Source organism: Chironomus tepperi, unplaced genomic scaffold, assembly GCF_022539635.2.
Source record: "Chironomus tepperi strain 1889 unplaced genomic scaffold, CSIRO-AGI_Ctep_v1 contig_354, whole genome shotgun sequence".
Lineage (NCBI taxonomy): Eukaryota > Metazoa > Arthropoda > Insecta > Diptera > Chironomidae > Chironomus > Chironomus tepperi.
Genome location: NW_027226476.1, coordinates 340,457 through 353,181, shown reverse-complemented (window position 1 = coordinate 353,181; position 12,725 = coordinate 340,457). Strand labels below are relative to the sequence as shown.

The following is a 12,725-nucleotide window of genomic DNA, read 5'->3' as shown; positions in this document are numbered from 1 at the left end:
TATATTTTTGAGAGAATACCCTTCAAAAATCATCTGAAAAAATGTGCATGTATAAGTGGATAAAGCAGGATATTGACTTTACAACAATCACCATGAAAAAATTTTCATCATGAAATCTTATTCATTATCACTCATTTTCATTCGAGTACAAACATTGGATTTATCAACTCCCATCAATTTGTAAATTGCAAATATAATTAATATTCACGTACAAATACATAAATCAAATATTGAATTTTATGAGGTGAATTGAAAAATCAAAAATATATTTGAACAATATTTCAATTAAAGTCAATTATTTACTGAATATTAATCAGAAGAATTCAAAGAACATTAAATAAATAAACAAAAAATTAAATTATATTATAAAAGCATTTATTATTTTAATTTTCAATATTCTTCTATACATCAGATAACTTATTGCTGGCAATATTATTTGTTCTTGTTATGAGTACAAATAAATGAATTGATTCAATTCTGATTTTCACATTATCTCTATAGACTTTGTAAATCTCGTCATTTTTAGAACCTGAATTAAGTTTGGTTTTTTTTTGTAAAAGTGAATATTTGTATAAATACAAGGAAATAAAAAGAGAAACAAAACAATTTGACATCGAGAGGTGTCAAAACACGATAAATATAAAAAGTAATATAAAACGGCGAAATCACACGATGAAGTCAATAAGGAACAAATTCCAAAATAAAAACATCACCTCAATACATATTTATAAATTGTATTAGAATCATGCAAGCATAGTGTCATTTTTGCCTTTTCTTTCGCAGTTGGGGATGATATTAAATAAATAAAAAAATATAAAAAAAATGAAAAGAAAGAATAAAAAAATAAAAATAAAACAGAAAAATGTAAAGCACAGAGACTATGTACGAAAATTTGTTTGCGTAAATTTTATGATTTCAGTATATTCGTAAGAACAAAACATATTGTAATTTTTTATATCATGCTGTGACATGGTTTGAAAAAAGCAATTTATGTGTCTCTTGAGGTAGTGAAGTTTCCAATAAAAAATGTATATGTATATGTACCATTTTGTGCCAATAGATCTATCCTATTTCATTCTACTTTATTTTATTTTGCAACTGTATTTTTTTTGAATTTTTATTCAGTGAGAAAAGAATTTGAATATAAAGATCCCAGTGGATGTGACATGAACTCTAACATTCCCTAAAGGTAGTTCATTTGCGTTCTGATCGGAAGTAAAGTAACATTGAGCATTGAAGCTCCTATCTCGTTTAAAATGGGATCGATTGTGGACTTTCAATGATTGGGTTAACTCATTTAATACTCAATCGATGACTTTTGAGGATATCTCTTTAATTTAAATTGATTTATGGTTATTTCTGATTTTTTTTTTGATCCAAAAAGACACATGCTGGTCATGTTCTTGATTTTACTTCAAGCCAATTTGCTAATTGTTCTTGCTGTAACCATATGTATACTTCCACTCTGTTACTCTCATTAGATACAAATCACAAAATTTAATCACCTTACATCCTTCGCACATCAGTAATCAACAGTTCTATTTATTGAAACACAACCAAAATGATTCAGCCGAAAACTTTCAGGATTTTTCGGTGTAGGAGTATGCATAAAAGAGTCTTGTTCACTTTATTTTTATCAAACGATTAAAACCAGAGCTCGAAGTCGAGTCGAATTTTGTATGAACTGACCTTTCAGACGTACTAAAAGCTTTATTTTTAGATCCAAACATGTCATTTCGGTAAGTAAATTGTATGAAAAACAATAAGTTTATTAACAATAGTAGAAACTATAGAAATGGATAAAAATACATCAACTTATTGTGTATATTGATTACACGTGTAATGCAGAAGACATACAATTACAAAAATAGATTTTTATCATTATTCTAAAGAAAAAAATGATTCCAAAACAGAATTGTCTGTTAAAGTAGAATATGAAATTTTCCTAAATTTAAGCATAATGATTCATCAAACATCTAAAAGCAATTTTCAACCCCAATCAAACAGGATTAAATGTTTCGAAAAAAAAGAAGAAATAACAAAGTTACACAAATTTAAATTCAAATAAAATAACAGCATGTCATATGAGTCATCCATAACATGATTCATCGTACAATATATTTAACAAATTGCAAATAACAGAAGCAGAAGAAGAAGAACATTGTATCACAATTTGTCCATCTCAAAAATTATTCCCCATTTAAACGAAAAAACATAAAATGAAATTATATTCAAACAAAATTTCTATTTCCCTTGGAAATTTTTTTTCACCCTCTTCCTTATCTCGACAATTTCCTTTCACAACATCACATAATCCGTTCCCCTTTTATTTATATTTTTTTATAATCCATAGAATTGGCCTTTTGCTAAATCAAAAACTTCATATTGCATTTAAATGCGCAATGGAATTATTCTATCGGACTGGAAGTTTCATGCTGTATACATAAAAAATTCTTTTTTCTTATCCTGTGTCGATTGTCGACAAATTTTCCATGGAAATCCTTCCAGTTTTTTATTCGGTGTCAATCAACAGCACTTATTGTTGCATTGGTTAGTAAGTGAACATATTTCGTTGTGATAACAATGAAACAAACTTGTTAGTGCGCGCGTTAATATTAAACTATATATATATATAGACATATATATTTAGGAAAATTGAAATTGTGAAGAGAAAAAATTAGAAGAGAAAGGACTTTTTTAATTTGATGAGAAAATTGAGGCAAATGGAATAATAATATTGTGAATTTATTGTCAAAATAAGGCATAAAAATATGCTAAACTGTGTAGAGTTTGATAATGTATAAGAATATCTATAGAAAATGAAAATATTCGTCTAAATCTTCTCCAAACCATTTTTCATGCAAAAAAACTGAAAAAGACAAGGAATATTTTTCAGTTTTTATAGCTTTGAGACATTGCGCGACGGAACAAAAAAAAAAGACAATGTGAAAATGGCATAACAAAAAAAAATCAATTTTGTTAATTAAATTCCAAGGCAAGAATCTAAAAAATAATAGCATTAAAAGAACGGAAAAAGAGAAAAGAGGAAATAAATGAAGGAGCTGAGCCAGAAATAAATGTGAATAAAGATAGTGAAGATATGTTTATGTGTTGCAAAATGGAATAAGAGAGAAATTGATAAAAGTAATTAAATGTTCATGAAAAGAGTTATGAGCGTGTGACACAAACATTTACGAGTGGCAGTGAATAAGAAAAAAAGAAGAAAAAAATAAAGATTTCATAGCATAGACGACAGAGATAGAAGATTAAAAATTATTATTATGAAAAAAGAAAAGTGCAGTAGCAAGGAGATTAGTTTTTACGATAATATCGTGGACTAACAGCATTTTCACACTAGAATAACGAAAGATATTGGTGATATTCATCCCTAATACGGTTTTCAAAAAAGAAACATACATAAAATAATTTTTTACAATTCCTCCTTCTATTGCTTTAACACATACATACACATAGCATACTACCCAACTCATAAGTGATGAAAGTTTTAACATTTTTGCAACAATGAAAAACGCTCGTAAAATTGTACAACCACGGGAAAAATTGAGGTAAATTATATCGTGGAATTTTTGCTCCTCTACGACCAATATAAAAATAAAATGATATTTTTGTCATCAATGTGAAATATTTTTTACAAGCTCCAGCTCTCTTTTTCTCTCGTTGTTACTCATTCTATCTGCTGTGCTTCTGTGCTCATGTTATGAAATTGGGTTGATGAAAAAAATAGCAAAAGAAAGCGAATTGATGTAGAAAAAATGTAGCGCTCAAATTTATGGAAATCGCTTTATGATATTTACGCAAAATTTAATCTTATGTATATATATACAGTTTACGAATAGCGCTATATTTGAGCATTTACTATAAAAGCAGGAAAGATGGTAGGAAAAATACTAAATAAAGAAAAGATAGGATGGAAAAATAATATTCGAGTTGACATTAAAAGCGCAGTTTCTGCAAAAAAATTGTAGTCTGTAATGAAATATTCTGTTTTAAAATATTTTTGCATCCTCATCAAAATGAGTTATCTGACGATTGATTTTTGTTGTGTGAAAGATATTTCGATATGGAAAAAATTGCAAAATTTGTTCTAATTTATTCTTAGAAGTACTTCTTTTAATTTTGTTGAAAGGACATTTTTTTTCTTCATATATGATTCAGTATCTAATCATCCTGTACATTTATATCAAAGTAATAATAACCGAGTTAATAAAATTAGTCGACAGATGATTTTGTTTAATTTTAGTTCAATCAACTGGAAAATGAATACGTGACAATTAGAGTAAATCAAGAATAAATTGATGCCTGAACTGTATCTTTAGATTCCATGTTCTTTTGTGTTCAATTCTGTTTGTATGTTGATTAAATTTCATATATTTTGATTTTTTCTTTACTTGGATATGTCATAACAATCAATGATGCTCAATTTAGTTAAATTTTATCCATAATTTCAAAATTGGTTAGACAAAATGAAGCCAGCTTAAATATAAATATGGCAAAAAGTATGGCTAAAAATGTCTTATACTGTCACATATACGTTCATGTTATGTCTTTCAACAAGAAGTTTCTTTGATATCCAAAAAGACATTAAAGGCAACATGCGTAAAGAAAAAGTTTCTTTTTTCAAATGACTCGTATTTTTCAGTCCTTTTATTATTAATAGTTGGATGTGGATGGAAAATTTTCATATTTTGTTTCAACAACATATACACACACAGATTCCATTCCATTGTAAATTGCAAAGAAGGATAAAAGCTGTCCTATATGAATGCTCATATTTCTTCCCTTCTTGTAATCTCATTTTTGCACTACAATAGTTTGCGTGTTATGCGATACATATGGACTCATTTCAGAAGATTAAAGATCCATTTATAAAAAAGGAGTAGATCTGTGAGAAATGTGTAAGCTTTAAAGTTTCTTTCTAAAGTTCAAAAACTTGAAACTAAGAGTTTAAATGTGTCTTGTTAAGAAAAAGCGAAGAAAAAGTTTGGTATTAAATATGTAAAACAATATTTAGACCATTTTGTGTGCATTTTACTAAGCTAAATGAATTTACTTTCAATCTTATTATAAGAGTTTTATATGCTATTCACAAAGTGAAAATTGTCGTTAAATATTGGGGAAAAATAGTGACCCTAGATTGGTATGACTATAAAATAGAGTCGTATTAGGTGAATTTGATAAAACCTGATACAGAAAAAGTCTCAAAGCTTATTGTTCATTTAATTTTGGTCGAATTTTGCTAATTTTTCTAATATGGATAATTTTATTTTTTTAAAAATCTAAAAAAGTCCTAAATAAACTCACATAATTTCAGGGATCATGAACTTTTTATTTAAACTATCACTTTGCATATTTTAATGCTATTATTTCTAGTTGAAAGAATATTAAATAAATTTTCTTAAAATGCTGTCTTGTGATGTTAAGTTTCACTTTACTACCTTTTTAAAGGCGATGGAGAAAGAAAAGTTTTTGGAACATCTGACATAAAGTCATAAACTTAACAAAGACACTTTTTCATATCTTTAAGTAGTATATCCTTCAAGAAAAAAAAAACTTTAACAAAAATTCTTGGTAAGTTTTGATGGTGTATAGGGTTTAATTCAATTGTAAAAACTTTCACAAATAGGAAGTGTGAATTTTCCAGCATTTTTTTTAAAAAAAGAGAAAAAAAAAACTAGTTGGCAATAAAAATCTTTTTTTCCACAATACAAGTGCTAACATATAAGCCCAAAACTTTTTTTCTTTCCTCTCAGCTCTTTTTTTATTATTGTTGTACACTACATGTTCTTGTGGGCCAAGATTCTGGGGTGTTGATAAAGAAAAATTTGTGAAAATAAAATTAAATTGAAATCTAATTTAATATTTCTTCAACTTATAATAAAAAAAAACTCAACCAATATCGATGTGAATGGATGACGATGTCATTTATAAGCTGATGTCTGAAAGGCTGCACGTCTTTTCATCATTTTTCAAACCCAAATTGCTATTGCTGTCATTCGCATGAAAGTGAGCGAATATTAATGTATGAACAGGAAGACAAGAAAGTGTTCTGCTTGGAATTCGAATGCTCATTTTTACTCAATGGAGGTGTTTTGTTGTAGGAAATGAAAAATTTACTTTTAACAATTTACGAATGTGAATTGTTGTGTCTAACATTAGAATTGATAAATATTTATTGCGAAAACTCCTTTTCATAGAAAAGTACAGTCTGTTTTTGAAGTTTAAAGAATAGACAACACTGTGAATAATTAAATCCATTTAGAGGTCGTAATTTCATTTACACCCAACCACAATTACAACAAATAGACCTTCTTAATACAAACAATATTCCAAAAATTCAATAAATACTTAAATCACAGCAAAAGCTCACTTCAATCTATAAAAGCAATTACTTTGATTGAATTTTATTTTTTCCATGGCATTTTCATCTTCCTTGAAAGTAAATCAATGACGATGAATTTGTTGATGATCACGCTGTAGTCGACAGTGTGACAAATGTTGATAGAAATAGAGTAAGCAAGGAAGAGAAAAAAGTATACTCATTTTTCATCATACATTTTATGTACATTGAATGTGCAAACATAAAAAGAAAAATTTATTTGAACAATCTTTTAATTAGTTCTAAGTGCTTTGAAAGCTTTTTGTGTAACGAATAATTTATACTGTATAATTTTTTGCACTCCTTTATTTTTATGCATAAAAAGAAATTAACATTTAATGGAAATGAACTTCTTCTTTTTTTCGGCGAAAAGCATTTAAAAAAATATTCGCTAGCTCACTCCGTTCCTTAGTACAAATCGTAATTGTATCAGTAACATAATAAAATATTTACGTGATAAAAATAATGGAATCAAATTTATTAACTTCCATAAATAAGTAAAACAAATAGCATAGACGAAACAGAAACTGAAAAAAAAAAAATTGTTTTATTGTTGTACAGTGGGTGTACGGGGCCCATTTATCGAATGAAAAATTCCATAATGATTGTATCATTTTAATTAACAAATGTATTTTTGTGTTCTGTTCTGTTATTTTTTTTATGAATAAAATTGCTCTTTCATTTCAAACGGAAAAGACATTTACATCATTAATTTTTATTAGAATGCATTTATATCCACATTTTTTTGGGTACGGGGGCACTAAACATTTTTATGTAACTCTAATTTCCCTTTTGTGTTCGCCCAGCGACATTGACTGTGTGCTCAGCATATGTAAAATCGATTAATGTGTTTTTTCACGGATATTTTTATATTCACACTGTATATACAGTAATTTATAGTTATGGGATATTACTCATTACATGTACATAATTCTTTTTTATTCGTTGATTTTTTATGTCATGATATTTTGCATGATGAAAAATTCTTTTGTTAAATGTCATCAAAGTTTGGGTTGAAAGCTTTTGCTATTTTTAATATTCTTCGAAATGAAATTCTAGATTTTTGTTTATGGAAGAGCTTCTGTTTGACGTGAAAGTTAATATTTGTTGAAATTTATTTTTAAGGCTTTTCAGAATCTGCAGACAATTGAATATAGACTATTCTAGATGGTAAACAAAGTCAACAGTATGTCTTTGTGATAGCGATTTGTAAACTTGGTACCAGGTCAACGCTGAATCCAATTTTAAAAAAAAATTGTATCTAAATCTTTATATCCTATCTTTAATTATGTTAACAAATCGTCGTCGTTATGTGAGTTCAAATCAACTGTTCCTGACTCACCTCAACAGTTTATTTACTAAAGTGTATTATTTTTTCATTAAATATTGTTTAATAGACGACAGTAAAAAGCTTATAACAATGTAACCAAATAGTAATGATCGATATTGATTGATTCGTTATAAAGTGTAGTGGTTGTATACATATTGGATATGTATTTTTAGATCATTACTTTCCAATTACTCATTATGTAATTAGCGTTGAAAATTGATAAATTAATATTTTGAACACTATAATAGCTATATTTTTTTTACTGAAAGTACTCTAAATTGTTCATGACTTAACAATCAATATCTATTGAAATTCTTAAGAAATGTTAAATAAAATTCAAAATTTAACATACTAAAACCATTATCTGTCGTTATATAAGCAACATTAGAATGATATTTAATATGAAATCGATTAGTGAGCTGTTAGAAATGAAATTCAGAAATTTAAATGACGAAGAACATGCATAAAATATTAAGATAAAGACGATTATGTAAACAAGCAATGAAGCTGAAGAGAACAGCATTTTGCAATTTGAGTTTTGATGTAAATACTAAAGTTCAAACAAAAAGCAGTATGATTCTCCCTCTGCAATTTGCATAAGTCCATAACTCTTATATCAATATCAATTTGCATTTTAAGAAATTTTCCTTCAATAAGAGAGAAACTCTTGTTTGCTTGCTTTTCGGTAAATACTGATTCCTCAATTTTCTAACGGTGAATATAAAATAACATGAACATAAATTCTTCCATATATATTTCATATTGAGTAAGAGAGAGCAAATTTTTATACTTATCATCATCATCATCATAATTTTCATAAAATACTTCGGGAGATTTACATAAAAAATAAACTTTTTTCATCTCTTATAATTGTTTGTATACATCATATCCAACAAGGAGATGCCATAATTTTATTTCTTTTCTATATTTCCAGAATGGATTATGTAAATTTATGCTGCTGTATACTTGCATTCGTGCTATATCTCAATACATTGAAGGCTGGTTTCGTCTATGACGATAGGTGAGTTGAAACATTTATTTTTGGGAGACTATAACTGAAAATTCAATTTAATTTAAATCATCTCCACTGAAAATTGCTGATTGTGTCAACTGTCAATTGTTCATGATGGCTAGACAGCCTATCCATTCATTATATTACATTGAAATCGAATTTTGAAATTAAAAATCATCCAATTAAATTAAAAATTCTCCAATTCAATTCATTTGCTGTTTCATTTCATTGTCCATTCCCTAATAACGACGATTAAGTCTAATAGCATTTAATAATGAAAACACGGTAGACAAAAAACGTCACCAATTATTTATTTGGTCACGCTATCGTATCGTATTATAGAATGTTTTATTTCAATTTTTATTTTTTTCATTCCAATAAAGAAGCGAAAATAAGGTAAAAAGAATGCTTAATTCCATTCATCCATAGTAAAAGAATGAATGAATCAGAAGGTGTGTTATTCGATGGAACTGATATTAGGGATGTAACAGAATGTTACAAGCAGTTAAAGCGCATTTTCTTTATCTATATTTACCATTCAGATTTAAATATTTAGGTAATAAAATACAAAAATTTATGGATTTAAAAGAAAAAAATCAAAGCTACAAAATTATCTTGACTATACAACTCATTTAAGCATAATCAGTCAATCAAAATGACTTATCTTCTATACACATTTTCTAAAATTTATGAGCATATATACATGATGTCAAATATCACAAAGCGTGTCAGGTATTTGATGATATTCAATTTGTAGAAGCTGGCCGTTATGGTATATTATATATTAAAAGCTAAAGAGAAAAGAGAAGATTAAGTGGGTTATTTTAAGGGTTGATTAGCTTTTCTTTTTCATTCTTATCGTTCTTTATTAAAATAAAGTGCAAATCTTCTATAAACATGATATTGAATTCAAAGGAAAAGGAATCACTTGAATTAAATAAAAGAGTCTATTGATAAAGGATAAACGTTAATTAAAAAATTTCATAACTTATTCAAATAAAATGTCAATAAATCAATCGAGAAGGGTTGGGATATAAAAAGAAGAGGGGTCAATATTAATAACAATAGGTTAAGATTCTTGAGAAAATTATGAGAACTTTTTCAATTTTCCGACATGATTTTTCAAGTGATTATAAAGTGATTTTGGAAATAATTGCTTAGTAATGGTTTTAATAATTTAGTGGACTTTGTTCACAAAGAAATTTGCTTCTAAGTTTGTGGTATAAAATTTCAAAAGCAAGCTTCAAAGAGTAAAATTGGCATATTTGTCATGTCGCCATAGTAGTTCATACCACAGATGAGAAATTATCATTACAAAATATTTGAACTGAAAAGTTCTCAGAAATATTTTCCAAAACAACTTCACTACAGTGAAAATTCATGGAAATTTCCATTAGGAAATAGAGACGAAAATGATAAATGACAAGTTAAGTCGAATAATAATTCCCCACAAAAGCATTATAAACTCAAATGTATAGTATCTGCTCGAAGAGATGACAAATGTATTATTTCATCTCAAAATGTTACAAAATAGACATCCACAAAAGTATTTCAATAGACACACAGAAACAACTCATGTTAACATAAATTTTGACACAAAAGTTAGAAATGATAAAATTTGAAAAATTGTATAAAATAAATTCATGAACTGCACATGCATGAAATCAAATTGCCTACAACTATTTCTGTTTATCTCACACCCGAATTTTAAAAATAACATAAAAGTAGATAATGTTTATTATTTTAGTGTTAAACAAAATAGTGAAAATTGTTTTTTATGAGCATGTCATTTTCATCCGTGACAACAACATTGTTATCTTTCTTGCTCCTGTGTCTTTATGCTTGAACTTTTTTTTTCATTTTTTTGCTGTTCCACAGGACAATTATTTATGATAATTTAATCGCTGCATTAGCACGAAACACTTTTCGCACTTTTACATTTTTCATCATTTTCTGTGTGAAAATTTTAGGGGAGGTGTGAAGATGATTGTTTCCATGACATGTCTTTTTGACTTAACTAAAATATGGTTGGCTATATGAGACTAGAATAATACCCCATGAAGCATGGTAGGAATATATTACCGAAAAAGGGCGAGCCTTAAAATGTGGAATGACAGAATGATGTAATAATGATTTCAACATGCCCAACTTATATATATGTACATCCGAAAACAGTAATTGTCACTAAATTCACAATTCTTTCTATAGTGTCAACCACTCACTGAATATAATCATCCTTCGACCTCGGTAGTTAGCGGTGTCGAAAAGTTAAAGGAGCTTTTGTGTCATTAATTTATTTTCCGTCTATCATTTGCACAATAATGAAAGCAAATAAAACAAACAAGTGAGACAGGCTTTATAGTTAAAATGAATTTATTTTTTTTTCTCACTTTTCTTTTCGTTCTTGCTTCTCGTTGTTCTTGGTTTTTGTCGCTCCGACACGCGTATATAGCATGAATAAGCTCATTGTGTATTTATATATCTCAACTAGAACAAAACCATATCAAGCATGATGAGAAGATTTTTATTTTCTCTGTAAAAAGTTTTCTTAAGGGAATTTAGTGTTTAGTGAAAGGAGACAGGGCTTAAAAAGCAGAATGACAGTCAGATAAATGAACTGAATTATATTGGTGATAAAAATAGAAGGCATTGCGTCAAGGAAGTTCTCCAAAGAAAATTATTTTTCATGTCACACAAACAATTAATATGACATCTCAAAAATTTATTTTGGTGAGAGCATTTAAGTTAAGTGTCTGTCCATTTAGTTCTGGAACATTTATACTTTAATTTAATTATTTTAAGTATTTAATACAAATAATCAATAATTTTAACAGTAAAAATTGTAATCTTTATGGAACTATAATTTTAAATATATTTGTAGAAGAATGAAATGAGTTTCACTTGCTTAATATACAAAAATTTGCTTAGGGTAGTTGAATATTTGCTAGACATATTTTACGGTCTTGGATAAACAACAAAGAATGAGGGAGAGGAAATTTTTCTGGATTTAAATTGAAAATATTCATCCTAGAAAATGGCTTGTTTGCGAGGGATTCGTTGGAATTGCCGTTTTATATATCAGCTGTGGATTTTGTAATTTTTGTTCAATAAAACATATGCGTCGATCATTAAGTGACTTTAATATTATTCACTATCATTTAATTCGTAATAACTTAAGCTGTCTGTTTCATTTCAATTTTACTACTTTTTGTATGCTTTGGATTAAGCAAACTTTAAGGATAAAATATTACTTTTCAGTACTAACTCAGATAGATTTTTGAAATTATACCCAAATTTCCTCATTTTTTCAGAAGATTCCATCTAAATATCCTGAACATGGAAATTAAATTTTCCCCTTTTCTTCTCATTATTCTATAGGAATTAAATGAAAATATTTCCTACTGTGTTGTGGTTTATTCATTCAAACTGTTCTAAAATACACAAGACTATTCATTACATTTTTCTCTTATTTTCTCCCATTTAGCATTATCAAATTTGTATGAATGGCGGTGGATTTTTCTATGCCTGATGAAAACAAAGAAAAGCAAAAATGTGAGAATTAAAAAAAAAAGTATTTTAAGTACAGCCGGATATACGAGTAATGCTGAAGTTTATTATCCAAACGTGATGCAAACTTTTGTTCTCTCCGGATAATGCTTAATGGCACTAAAGTTATTCGCTACTGCATAAGGTTTATTCATGAAAACAAGGCCTTTTATGCAATTAGTTTGACACTGTTTATGAAAAATGGATGAAAAAGAGTTTTCATATGCATAAAAATTATGCTCCATTCTTCTTGTTCCTTTTATATTTAATACCAAAAAAAGGAAGAGAAATTTTTTATGACTCAATATTCCCTCTTGTTGTTCTGCTTTTTAACAAAAAAAAGTTTGAGATTTTTATGATGAATAAAAAATTACTAAAAGTATTCAGAAGTAGAAGCTGAGCAGCTCAAAAATTCATTCTATGTCAGATTGTTACAAATG

General features: G+C 27.6%; 1 protein-coding gene across 1 annotated transcript in view; it reads left to right on the top strand.

The window, feature by feature from the left end:
* Positions 1–2,573: 2,573 nt before the first annotated feature.
* Tmtc2 (Transmembrane O-mannosyltransferase targeting cadherins 2) overlaps positions 2,574–12,725 on the top strand; it is a 52,249-nt gene continuing 42,097 nt past the window's right edge. The window contains exons 1-2 of the mRNA XM_070645429.1: positions 2,574–3,566; positions 8,662–8,748. Coding sequence (XP_070501530.1) covers positions 3,523–3,566; positions 8,662–8,748 — 131 coding nt within the window. The 5' untranslated portion in view covers positions 2,574–3,522. The remainder of the gene's footprint in view (positions 3,567–8,661; positions 8,749–12,725) is intronic.